Here is a 13,571-nt window from a genome sequence, read left to right on the forward strand (position 1 = left end):
AGGCACTGATCACTCAAGAGGTCTCCAATGTACATCAGCTTCACATAAATCATGAAAACTTTCAGGAAATAGATGCTGTGCAGCATTTATGCTGAACAGCAAAAAGTCCCCTAATTTTGTTGGATTTCTATGCTCAGGTGATTTTTTGCATGGTTCACTGGGATTCCTATTCCATAATGAACCTTAAAACACAAATGAATTGCAAGAAAATCCACTTCGTTTAGTTAGTTGCAAGGGCTCACCAAAACAATTCACCTTTTTCAATGAACTGGGCCAGAGGTAGAAAATACATTGGTAGTGAGCAATTTGTTTTTTGAAAAATTCATATTACTGTATCAACCTTCATTTTTAAAGATTATGTAATATTTGTTACTTCATATCTTAGGAAAATTATTTTCCCCTTGTGTCCTTATTTTATCTAATAGTGTAAATGCAATTGGTGCCAGCTGTAATTCAATTGCTATTTTAAAACACCACAATATGCCACTTCATAAACATATTTATCTGTAGCTGTATCATCTATCATCTATCATCTATCTATCCTATCTATCTATCTATCTATCTATCTATCTATCTACCTATCTATCCATCCATCCTTTTTTCAGGGAGTCAATTCTAATGGTCCTTCAAAAACATACTAATCAACCAAGGCAATTAATCTGCTGGTTCACTCATTTTCTTCCCTGGTTACTGAACAACTCTTTAAGGAGCTGTAGCTTTACAGCATCTCAGGGGATGGGGGGTATAACTGATTCTGTGTTTAACATCCCTGTTGGCAGAAACCATTCATTCAAAAGGGTGTTCACCACATGGCACATAGCTAATGTAGTATTATCAGGTGCACCCAATCTTTTTTTGTAACCATCTCTTTTATATATAATTTTAGTTTTGTCTTGACAGTAAAGATGATTTTATTGTGGCAGGACTAACTCATGCTTCCAGCTCCAGATGGCTCAACAAGGACTGGTGGGGTACTACTATTAGGATTTTTGACTCAACACTTAACACCTAACAACAGAACATGCATGAGATCATAAGCTCCCCATTTCTCAGAGATTTTCAGACAGAGCTGAACTACTACTTGCCAGGGATATTGTAGAATAAATTTGTATAATACAAATCTTGAAATAAATCAGATACCCTCACTCATATTTTCCAACTCTGTGACTATACGCTTCTTTGAAAATCATTTGTTAATGTTAAGCCTGACTGATATATCCCCTTTAGACCCATGCAGAACACGACATTCCAAAACCTGAAAAAAAAAAATTAGCAGTTTGTTCTGGTCTTGAAAATAGGGATCAGCCAGAATTTCCCAGTTAGGACAAAAGCTTCCTGTTTTCTCGTTTGTGATGACACGCTGTTAATTCTTCCATTTATGCCAATGTAATTCGCTTAAATCCTTTTTTACTTGAGCAAACCTGTGGATGGCTGCAAGCACAGTTTATTGGATAACTCACTCAGCTATTTTGTTTGCCTGTTTGTTCTGTCCTGCACTACAATATTGATTTGCCGCCCGTTTCTTTTGTTGCACTTTCCATTTGGTAGTCTCCTTTCTTGGTTCACTTATATACACTCCACAAAATCATCTCAACCAAGAGGAATTTCATTTTTGCTGTTTACTGATTGTCAAATAAACCTATTTAGCATGTTCTTGGATTTGGTGTTGTCTAGGTGCTTTGTGGCATTTCTGCTACTGATGCCTTCTTCCTGTGGAATGTTTTAGGGATGTGAGTTTCTTTCTTGGATTCTCTAAAGCAAGCTCAATGTGATGTGCTAGAAATTATTTCTTGATATAGATTAAAATCAATTGCTGTAAGATTTGTTAGGACAGAGTTAGGCTTCTGTAGTGGGACGAAATTATGCAGATTTTACATACAAATTACTTCAGTTTTCTCTTTTCCCAAGAAATGCTGCAGATGCAAAGGGTAGGGGTAAGAGCTGACTGCAGGTTTTATACCACTGGAAAGAATGAGTCAAACCACAGTTACACACCCTTCAGGTGGGACACGACACACATTCCACACAGCTGTGCAAACCCTTTATTAAAGCATCAATCAAAATACAGGATAGATCACATGGTTTTCTGTTTTTGCTACTGTAATACCAACTTATATGAGTCATTTGTTTACAACTTTATTTTTAAAAGTGAACATTTTACAGTTCACAAAATCACCAGATTGACATTTCTGTCGAGACATTTTTCCATTTTCCAATTTTAACAAAGGACATCCAGAACTACTGAAATACAACAAACGAAATCTAAGTGCAAGCATCTTCCTTGATTCTCACTGTTAGCAGCTCTATGGTGTCTGAGATACACATTTGGAGGCTATTTTATTGGCTAAATAAAAATAATTTATGCCAGAATATTCTTAGAACTATTTACTTTCTATTTTTACATTCTCTAGCTTCAATTTTGATTGTAGTATTCTTAGTATCAGCCTCTTTATAAATTCTATCTCTAAAAAATCTGTTAAAGATCATTATCATCCTCATATGATATCTTTGTGAATAAAAGATAAATGCTCAGTCCTTCGGAAAATATAATAAGCAATTGTTTTGTTTGATTTTTCCCCCACAATTGATTTGTGTAACCCAAACCTGGTTGATCAATGAAGAAACCCTAAAAATGTCATTAGGAAAATAAACTGTGTTATTTACTGAAGGATTTTTTAAAATGACCAGTATCTTGATGTTCAAAATATGTGAAAATACAATGAGATTTGGTAGATATTTTAAGAGTATGAATAACTTGGTTTGAAAACCAAGAATAGAAACATTTATAGAATTACTCAATGCCAAAAGGATATGTGAAGAGCGGTAAAGGAAAGTATCTGAACAATGCTGATAAAACAGAGTATCTGAAATGTAAGGTAAATGCTCCGTTTTGGTACCAAATCAAACACTGAAAGGAAATCCCCAGTTAAAAGAACGACAGTGACTGCTACTGAAGAGTTTTAGCACTGATCAACACTGTATTTCCTAGCGCAGAATAAAAGGTATCTGGTTTGCCTTTCTAAACCATTTCTTCCAGCAGCTGGAATTGGTGTTTCTACTGTCAAGTTAATTTGTGTTGGCTGCACGGGGCTTAGAGCATGCTGTTCCAAACATGCAAATGTCCTTTGTACCTGATTTTCTTCATGTGCTAAAGAGCTGAGCAGATCCTAGATCACCAATAAATAAAGATCCAAGCATTAGACTTGAAACATCTTATCAGTCCATTAAAATAATTTACATAGCCATAGTTAAATTCATCCAGTCTTTCCATCACATTGCTTTCTTGTTATGTCACATTTGCCCTTCAAAACAAAGTTTCGACAACATAGACTGGTGCAATTAAAAATGAAACAAACAATAAAAACAGACAAAGGAGGAAAGGGGAATTCCAGAACCCCATTGTGTGAGATGTCAGGTCTTTCAACCTTAGTTGTGAAAAAGGAATGCTCATAAGCATCCAAGACAAATCATTCTGGACATAATGACACAGCACAATAATGCTTGGGATGGATGAGACATTCAGAGATTTTTAGAGCGATTTCTATAAGCTATATATCACATGTACCACATTTGGTTCCTAGAGATTTTAGTCAAGTATTAGTATTTCTTTTTGCTAAGTATGGTATACAAAAAGATGAGGATAGTAGATGTGCCCTAAAGATATGAAAATATAATATATAAAACAAAACCATTATAAATTACATAGATTTTTCCATATAAAATTGTTTTCCCCATTTAGAATAAATACCATCCAAGTTTACAGATCATCTAAGTGAATTAAATGTACACACGTATGTGAATCATTTTCAGAATTTCAAGAAAAACATTGCTAGAGATATGACCAGGATGACTCTGAAGCCAGAAATTGATTTTACAAATGACTACATACGACCCAAAGGACGAGGCTTTGGATTTAGTGTGAAGCTTTTAAAACTGCCCAAATGAGTCCAATGTGCACGAGTGTGTATGCACACACGTTCAGTCACACTCGCATGAATTTCTATGAAGCTGAACAGTTCACTTTATCTTTGAAAAATCAGCTGAAAGTCATGAGGTCTTCTGCATTTCATATTCTAGCAGGAGGGCCTCTCTTATTTCATAAAGAAGCTGTAGGATGGATAGGAAGAGTGTAGCATTTTTGGAAGGAGAAATTCCCATTTTAAGTCAACCTCCCTTTATGTCAGCTATTATCAAAACCGAGAGCATTATGATGCCTTAAAGAGGGAGAAAGTTTTGAAAATCTACATAAGCTCTCCCCACTGCAGTCTAAAGCAGCAAAACCAATCAGGAAACATTCTTTAGCCGCATATTTCTGCTCTTGCTCCACTGAAAATCTGCCCATTTTTAGCTTATTATCACTATTCAATGTCTAGGTGGAATGGATGCCTTCTCCTTTCCATGTGGAATCCTACACACGGGTTTGGGTGGAATGACAACTGAATAGAATGGGGTAACATTTATACAGTATCACAAAATGAACTTAAGTCCTCTGTTGTTGCTTTGGGCATATAAACCCATGGTAAAGAATATGTGGACCTCCATGACAACTGGAAAATTTTTATATTCTAAGAGGTGGTGTTAAAACTTTTCTGCAACCCAAAAACATACAATGCTAGTCCAGAAAGCCCAACAGGAGTCATAATTTCTCCTGATTTCTCACTGCTCATTTCTTTATGTGACTGCCCAAAGCACTTCTAACCAGAAGTCAACAGGTCAGTCCTTTTCAAGAGATGTCTGATCAAACTCCATGACTAGTTCTATCACCTTCCACAACAGTTATCTATAAACAAACAAATCAAGGCTAGGTTTAAAACCAAGCCCACTGCTCTCAATTACAGAGCCAGATAATGTTTGTTGTAAAGTTTGGATGGCAAAAGCATCCAACTTCATGGACCCATTTTTTGCTTGTCTCATGCAACGGGGGTTGGTTATCCTGGAAGACTGCAAACTTTCTGTGAACTATAAATGTTTCAACTAGAAGGGATCCTGTAGACCCTCAAGTACTATCTGCATATTTTACAGATGAAAAAGATTAAACCCCAGAGAGAGGAAGTGAGTTGCCCAAGGTCACCTCCTCAGATGGTGACAGAGTGAGGACTAAACATCTGGGTCTGCTCTCATCACCAATGTGATCCATGCAATCTTGGACATCATAACCCCATTACCTGATGTGGCCAAGGCCTCTATGAGTTTATTAAGGTTACTGTCTCCTTTGCTTATAAGGGAAAATTAAATAAAACCACTCATTCTCACCAATATTAAATCTTAATTGCAGATGTGTTCCTAATGGCTTTTTTGGAAGGAGAAGATCCACAATTTGTTTAAAATGCTATGATTTCTCAAAACCAACATTCTTATTTAAGTAATGCGGCATGAAAATGTTAGGTGGACCGAGAGATGAAAGCAAAAATCTTTAAAGTGATTGTGAAAAGGAGCAAGGATGTGAATATTGGTTTGGTTCTGTGAGATAGTGACACCATTTCAACAGTGCTCAGAGCTCATGTCATCTGCCCCTTCTACAGATAAGGGACCTGAGAGGCCCAGACTTGTGCAAAGCCAGGCAGCTGGTTATTGGCACAGTGGGTATTAAGCCTTTGGATGACTAATTTTGTCTTCTTTCTGTAACATCATGCACCTCACATATAACCACTTTCTTGCAGGACTGAATAATTATTCAACCGTTTTGGCATAAAATTTGATGGCACAGTTCCCTTTACTATTACCCTAACCTTTCGCTTTCTCCTTTAAGGACAACCAAGTCAGCTATGCAGTTCACAAAAGTGGACCTGGTTATATGTCATCCAACAGCATATGGTCCCTGTAAGCCTGTTTGGAAGCCAATATTCTATAATCTACAGGAATCCACTGAATCCGATGTCTTTGGAAGCAATACATTTTCCAGGTAAAGAATCAGTCTTTATTTGGAGGATGATGTAACTTAAACAGTGACTTTCATGGGTGGTGTGGGTATATTTAACCTTTTACAGTCTCCCTCTACATCTCAGCTGAGCTCACCAAAAGGCTCACTGAATCAGACAGGTAAACACATTTTTGACTATTAAAGTGCTATTCCGGGGCAAAGTTTTTCTCAGTTTCGTTTAACAGCAGCTTCGTTGGAAACAAACAAAAAAAGCAATCTATGAAAATAGGCCTGGGGAATGAAAAAAAAATAACAAGCCTCGTAACTACTTTGGAACATGACAAATGTAATGTGACTTGTAGATATCAGCCCTGGTACTGGTGACTGATACCAAAGTCTCTGAGGTACGTGTTCTAGGGAAACATAAGGACAAAAATGGCAATGAGGACTAAACCAGAATGAACAATTAGTATTAATAACAGTGACCTCATTATAAAGGAAAAGCAAAATTAAAACTGAGAAGAAAGTGCAAAAAACCCACGTACGTGCATTTGCTATTGTAGCAGACCTATACTTTTTAAAAGGAAAAGCAATGCAGGGTGCATTGGACAGGGTTCTTGAACTCAGAAATCTTACAGTGGTGTACTCTTTGCCAAGAAGGCATCACCAATTAAGGTATTTGGCAGAGATCAGCCTCTAAAACTCATTATCACATAGACACCTTCTGTCTGATATCAATTCTGCACCCTGATGTTTCTCGCACCCTTTTCTACTGGGAAAATTCCAGTCCCATTCACTGCAGGCAGGTGTTTCTCCTTTTAAAGTGGCATCACTCCTACCTAAGGGATGAGAGTCTCCTGGTAAGGCTTAGCGGCAAGTGCGTACTACATCTGTATTACAAGGAGCAGCCCCTGATTTTCTTGATATGCATAGCTTTTTGGGGTTGGTATTAGACATGGCTTTCGTAAATAATGCAGGTGTTTTTGTCATGTGTCACTGCTGGCTCTGTGGCTTCCAGGTAAGCTGGCGGCAGTACCTTATCTGGTACCTCAACAGGTGTTGGCTCTTCAGATGTTAGCTCGGTGGACGTGACATCGGTAGAAGGCTCTGCAGTTTCGGGGGAATGTTCAGCCGACAGTTCTGTCTCCTCTACATCTTTGACTTCAAACTGTCCACCCTCTTGGTCATCTGCATGCTCTTTTTTGGACTGCGGGTGAACTGACACCTTGATGGCAATTTGCTGAGGTTGCTCGTGCAGCGATGAGGCGTCCGAGTCAGCGGCGGGGGAGTCGCTCCGCTTCAGAGAGTTGGGGATTGTGTAGACCTCATCCCTGTCTGCGGCCTCCTGGCCCTCTGGAGTATGCCTCACAAAATTCTGTCCCTGCTCCTCCAGCCCAACCACCTCCATAATCTCCTCCATGATAGTCCTGCAGTTCATAATGAGAGGCGGCAGAGGCACGCTCCTGGCAAGCTCTTCGATGTAGCGGGCGAACTCCATGGTTTTGAACTGGGTGACTTTGGCAAGCTCTAGAGTTTTGGCGGAGGTGATGATGGGGATGCGCTTGGCGATCTCAAATGCCTTCTGCAGCTTCTCTGCACCTTCGGTCCTAAAGAACTCATTGATGGCCTTCTCGGTCTTCTTTAGATGGCTGCTCATCATGCACAGGCGGGTGATATTGAGGACCATGACGATGGTGAAGGCCACCAGGCACACGACCATGTAGTAGACACCCATGTCTCCAGAAGTGAAGATGACGCGCAAGGTCACCGTGTTGTTCACGGTGCCGTAGATGTTAGAAGCCACACACGTGTATTTACCCCGGTCTGAGAAGGATACCTTGGTGATGTTCAGGAGGCCACTGTCGTGCATTTGCCATTTTCCTGTCGGAAAGGAGAGAAGAGAATTCAACCAAGGACACAGAGCTCCCATGACTACAAACTGATACGTTTCTAAGAACATCTACTACTGTGAACGTCGACTTCACATGCTTACTATGTGGCAGGCAGTGACATGCATCAGCTCATTTAATCCTCACAATAACTCTGCAAGGGGGCCCCTGACACTCCTTCCGCTTTACAGGATGGGGAAACTGAGGCACAGTCAGGTTAGACAACACTCCCAAGGGCACCAGCTTGGAAGCTGTAGAACTGGAAGATGAACTTGAGTTCCAGAGGCTGCACTCTTAACTACCAAACCATATTGTCTAACTCCACATCCTAGTGAAAAATGAGAGAAACAATCTGGAAGACACTGTGCTCTTATTGAAGAGTTCCTTAACTTTAAAAGCAACTGATTCTCTAACCTGCCAGTGAGCATGCTGCCATTGAATATATGTTCACTGGGGAGGTTAATGCAATTAAATTGTTTACCTGAGTTTCTCAAATTTAAGATTGAAGCAATCCTTGTATGATTTCAGTTAATTAAAACATAATTTGTGTCATTCATTTTGAGACTCCACAGTGAATATTCTATACTATTTAAAGTTACAAGCTAACAATGTGAGTATTCAGAGGCTGGATATGAATTAATATCAATTTGTTTTAGCCTTGCAAATAAATTACAGACCCATCAAGTTGAAAATAAGCTTGACACGAAGGAGAACACATATTGATAATAAATGTGAGTCTTCTTACCCCCACCACCCTCTCTGGAAAGGATCTAGCATTGCCTCAGGAATGATATTTTGAATTCAGTGAAACACTTTGGTTTGAATTTAGCAAAGACCCCCGTGAAACATGATACTAGATGTGGCTTCAGGGTGTTAGGTCTGAACCCTTCTGAAACCCTACTACCTCCCTGGACTGTCCCATAGAGCAAATGAAGATCCCAGTTAGGCTTTTGGGGAGTTCTAAGGAACAGGCAGATTATTTCTCCATAAAAACATTCTAGTTCCCCGAACCGACTAGAGAAACCTCTCCTGAGAGCTGGGGCAACTGAACGCAGAGTTTCCTTTTAAGAATCTATTATTGCACTGTATATTATTTGTTTGCTCTCCTTATGGTAGTGAGTTTTAATTCTAACAGAAAGCCTGGTATTTCCCAAAAGCAATTTTTGTTTTGTTTTGTTTTTTGTTGTTAATACAGGGTTCCAATGGACTACGGAATAAGGCAACACAGGGCCTGTTTTCCCGCAGTGTCCTCTGCTTCAAGGAACTTTCTTAAGGAAGCTGGACGTGTCAATGAGGTACTTCCTGGGGTTCTACAGTTCCTCCTTCCCACTGGCCAGGGCGAATCCAGCGGGAGCCTCTCGGTGGATGCTGTCACATGACTGTGCCTTCTGAAAGAACATCTGTGAAGAGCAGTTTCTGGTGTCCCTGAGTAACCCTTTTCTAACAATTCAGCCAGTGTATTTCCTCCAAGAGTAGAAAACACTGGCTTGGAAAATCTAGTGAATTTTCAGCTTCTTGTGAATGTGTATGAATAAACCAACCTACTCGGTCTGTGAAATTCTTGCTAATTCAGATGGGACATGGGCAAGGCTTCTAACACTTTCATCCCATGAACATAAATTTTGATATTTCAGCTGCAGATTTATTCAAATATACAATGACCTGAGGCCAGGAAAGTTACCTTGTCAATTTATTTTCTTATAATTTGCATGTCTCATAAAAGTAGACTGCAGCAGGCATGGACAAAAACAGAACAAAAGTCTAACTGATTGAAAGCTTATTCCATAGAGAAGACGTTGGGTTCTAGAGACTTACAGGCTATGCTTGTAGTTTCTCATATTTACCTTCCTTTTGTTGGAACATATAGCAGAAAATAGAGTGGAGGAGGGTGAGAAGGTGAGGTTATTTGTGTGAAGAATGGTTAGGATCAGTTTGTTTACCTCCTCCCCATCTGTACCACTTTTTGGAACAATTATCTGTAAATATAAGGACAAAGTAGTCTGAACCTGGGTACAGAAGAAGAGAACACTAACAAGACAGGCATCTGATGGTAATATCAACAGCTTTTTCCCCAAACCTAAGTAACAACTTTAGTGATCATTATGTTCTAATTGTTACAGAAAAGTAAAATGTGAAAATACTAGCTACAACATCCCAATGCTTTCCTCTATTGAATATTTAAAAATGTTTCTGAATGTGAACTTTGAGTTTTCAGATATGCTTTTAATTGTCTATTGATATGCATTTATCTAATCTACAACCAAGTAGTTCAATTCAGACAACTACTTAAAGACACTTCAAACATTTCTTGTGACACTGTTAAAAGAGGCATAGCTTGGAATCAAATGCAGTCTAATTAGGTGATATGTGTGGTTCATTTTGGGGAAATCTGTGAGACGTCTAGCAGATAAATTATCACTTGGAGTATATTCAGATTCTTAGCCCAGCACATTGGGTCCACAGACTAATGGTTTTCATATACTTTATCCAATATTTAATTTTATTTGTTCTGAAAGTTTGAAGCCCAGTCATGTATCTGTGAAGTGACTATATTAACTATAAACCATGACAAATGTGAGTGCATATATTATAATCCTAAAGCAGGTGGGTTATTACCTATAGCATGAGCTGTAACAATCTAGTTAAATGAGATCATCACAGCTCTCTCTGCCAGCAATTTCCTGTTTCCAATGGAGGACAAGGATACCAAAACGTCTCTTTCGTTTTCAGTCCATTACTAGATTCCTCTGGAAACAATCGTCATCTTTATTTTATAGGTTAAGGTAATGTTAATGTCACTTAGAATTCTGGGTGAGATATGGTAAAATGAGTATGTGACCTGGATTAAAACATACTATTACCGGACCACAAAGTGAGTCCAAGTCTTTGGAAGCCAACACAGTTCTAAGACTATCATAGAACAGAACTAAGGTCTGCAGCCTCGAAGGTTGTGTATTTCTGTATTCCCCCACCCCCTTTTTTGTAAAGGCCAATATATTAATTTGTTCTGAGAACCAAGACTCCAAATATTTCCTCTCAGCCTCAGCCTACCCTTCCATTAGTGAAAAATAAAGATTTATGCACATTGTACTGCCACATACAGCTCTGAAAACTAAAGACGGTGCAAATTCTGTTTGGAGGCTCCTCCCACATCAGCTTTGGGCTCATGCTCAAGAATAATCTCCATCCACACGGCACCTGTCCAGATAGGAACATCTCAAAAACGTTCTCGCTGCTGCACGTTACCATTCGCATCGGTTTGTAAATACCTGGCCCTGCATCTCATTCTAGAAGGGTCCTGACTTCAGCTGCCAGAAAGTTATACAAACACCCACGGTGACTATCACAGATCTTCGGTGCTTTACACGTGAAATGGGGATACACAGTGCAGTCCTCATGTATTTTAAACTGTAGCTGAGTGGGAATGTCAAGCTTATGCACTGAATGTTCATGAAGCTGCATCACTTCAGCACAAATAAAACCCAAAATGTCAGCAGCAGATGCCAAGTCAGTTCTACATGCAATGATTTTGGAGGAAAAAACAGGCAGCCAGCTCGCCATGACCTTCTGAATAGAAGAGGAAAGACTCTCACGCTCTTCCTGCACTTGGGCTCAGTTACACACTTCCTGTTCCTTGCACACACTGTAGCCCCGCCACCCCCCCACCCCCTGCCTTGAAATACCCTTCCTCCATCCCCTCTCTCTCAGCTCCTGTTCTGGAAAGTGATGCACACCTGAGGCTTTAGGCTAAAATGCTCACACACGCTGCAGGACAAAGGCTGCTGCATCTCACGTCTCCTGGAGACTAGAAATTGCCAGGGACCTGTCACACTCTTCCCCAAGAAACTCCAGGCACAAGAGTTAAATGTGAAAATCTCCCAGAGGTAGATAACAGTGTTGTGGTGACAGTCTCTCCTTTGCAAAGACAAAAGCTAGCAGATGTTGTTTCTGAGCTGTACTGCAGGGCATGGGTTATGCCACACAACAAAGCTGACATTTGTAGAAGGGCAGTGATCTTTTTTTATCTTGTTCACTAATTCAGTCAACAAATATCATTGAGCAAACTGTGTACCAGGCTCCATGCTAGATGATGGGAATACAAAGATGAGTTAGACACGACCCCTGACTGCAATAAAACATCCAGTTCTAAGAGAAAAACAGACTCTGAGACACAACCACAGCATCATGTGGTAAGTATAATGGCATCTGGGAGGGACTGAAGGGGACAGAGAGCAAGGGCTTCCTAGAGGAGGCCACTGCTAAGCCAGATCCACTGGCACAGGTAGGGAGAGGAATGGGAGTAAAAGAGAAAGAACTTTTGAGGTCACAGGGAGCACATGAGCACAAGAGGGAACACTGTGAGCCGCTGGAGCTGACCACTAGAAAACCGAGAAGGGCTCAGATGGAGGAAAGCAGGGCTGGATTACAGGAGGACCCCCAAATGTGCAAGAGCTTTATATCCATCCTGCAGGAGAACTGGAGCCCTGCCTGCTTCACGACCTCATTTACATGACTTTTCCCCTGACAGGTTTGCCTTACTGTATTTCTTAGAGGGGCCACAGGACCTTCCCTCATGCTCCCTCTCTGCCTGCAAGGCCTTCTTCCTCCCCACCCCAAGTCCCAGCCTCACACATTTAGCCCAGTTAAGACCCCATCCTCAAGTCTTGCTCCATTTCCCAATAAAGCCTTGTGTGAACTCTGATTAAATCAGTGGAGGAAACCTGAAAGTCCAGAAGCAGGTGCAGCCAAGCGTGAGAAGTTTAAAGATGAAGACGACAGCATTTCAAATTGTGGGGTGGGGGGAGGGGGGAAGGCTATTGGGATAGATGACTGTTCATTTGCAAGAAAATAAAGGCAAATTCCTACTTTATGTGATACATAAAAATAAATTCCAACTACTCGGAAGATCTAAATGTAAAATTAGAAGCATAAAGTTAATACAGGATATAAAATATTTTTATAACCTGGAAATAGGAAGTCCTTTTTAAGCATTTCAAACACCTCAGAAGCTGTAAAGGAAAACACCCCTGGATCAGATTTCCCCTAAATTAATTTTTTTCAATATAACATACACCATATTAAAGTTAAAAGCAAATGACGGGCCAGGAGAAAATTCTAGAATGTTTGACAGACAAATACTTAATGACTCTAAAACATAATGAACAGCTATAAATCAAGCAAGTCAAGACAAACCCAAAAGAAAAAATGGGAAAAGGCTATGAACAGATCACTGGCAAAAACAAGAAATGTGAATGGTGTCTATGTGTAGAAAATCACTAATATGTAAATTATGACTACATTTATAGAGATTACAGTCATTTTTAAAACAACTTTTTCATCTTTCAGGTTGCCAGAATAAAGGGGAGTCGCTAGTGACATTGCCGGCAGTGGAAAGTGACGGCTGCCTGGCTGGGTAGGCATAAGGAGCAGGCCCGGTAGCTCACGGCCCTTCTATCACACACAACTCACCGCAGCCTGGATGGCCGACTCCTGCCCAGCTCGGCCTCCTTTCCTTAATTCTTTTCCTTTTTTTTTTTTTTTATATTGCTGAGAATGTAGGGTAAGGGACACTCCCATGCACTGCAGGTAGTCATCAGGCTGGTAACACTGTTGGAAGGATGATTTGATCACAACTTAAAATGAAGGTAGCCTATGACCCACTCTTAGACTTCTTGAAATTCTTCAAATCAGGCAAGCCTAGGTTGACTGGAAAAACAGTAATGATGTAAACCAACCAAGGTAATAATAATAAAAAAATCTTTTTAAGAACAGTGTTTCTTCCCAGGGACATAGTTCAGAGCTCTCCTCTCCAGCTCACTTTC

General features: G+C 40.0%; 1 protein-coding gene across 8 annotated transcripts in view; it reads right to left on the reverse strand.

Annotated features, from left to right (window-relative positions):
* Positions 1-2,019: 2,019 nt before the first annotated feature.
* The window catches only part of MFAP3L (microfibril associated protein 3 like), a 40,608-nt gene continuing 29,056 nt past the window's right edge, over positions 2,020-13,571 (reverse strand). For all 8 annotated transcript variants that reach the window (XM_063723729.1, XM_054554715.2, XM_009240453.4 and 5 more), the window contains one exon: positions 2,020-7,741. In XM_063723729.1, coding sequence (XP_063579799.1) covers positions 6,810-7,741 — 932 coding nt within the window. In that variant the 3' untranslated portion in view covers positions 2,020-6,809. The remainder of the gene's footprint in view (positions 7,742-13,571) is intronic.

Source organism: Pongo abelii, chromosome 3 (assembly GCF_028885655.2).
Source record: "Pongo abelii isolate AG06213 chromosome 3, NHGRI_mPonAbe1-v2.0_pri, whole genome shotgun sequence".
Taxonomy (NCBI): Eukaryota; Metazoa; Chordata; class Mammalia; order Primates; family Hominidae; genus Pongo; species Pongo abelii.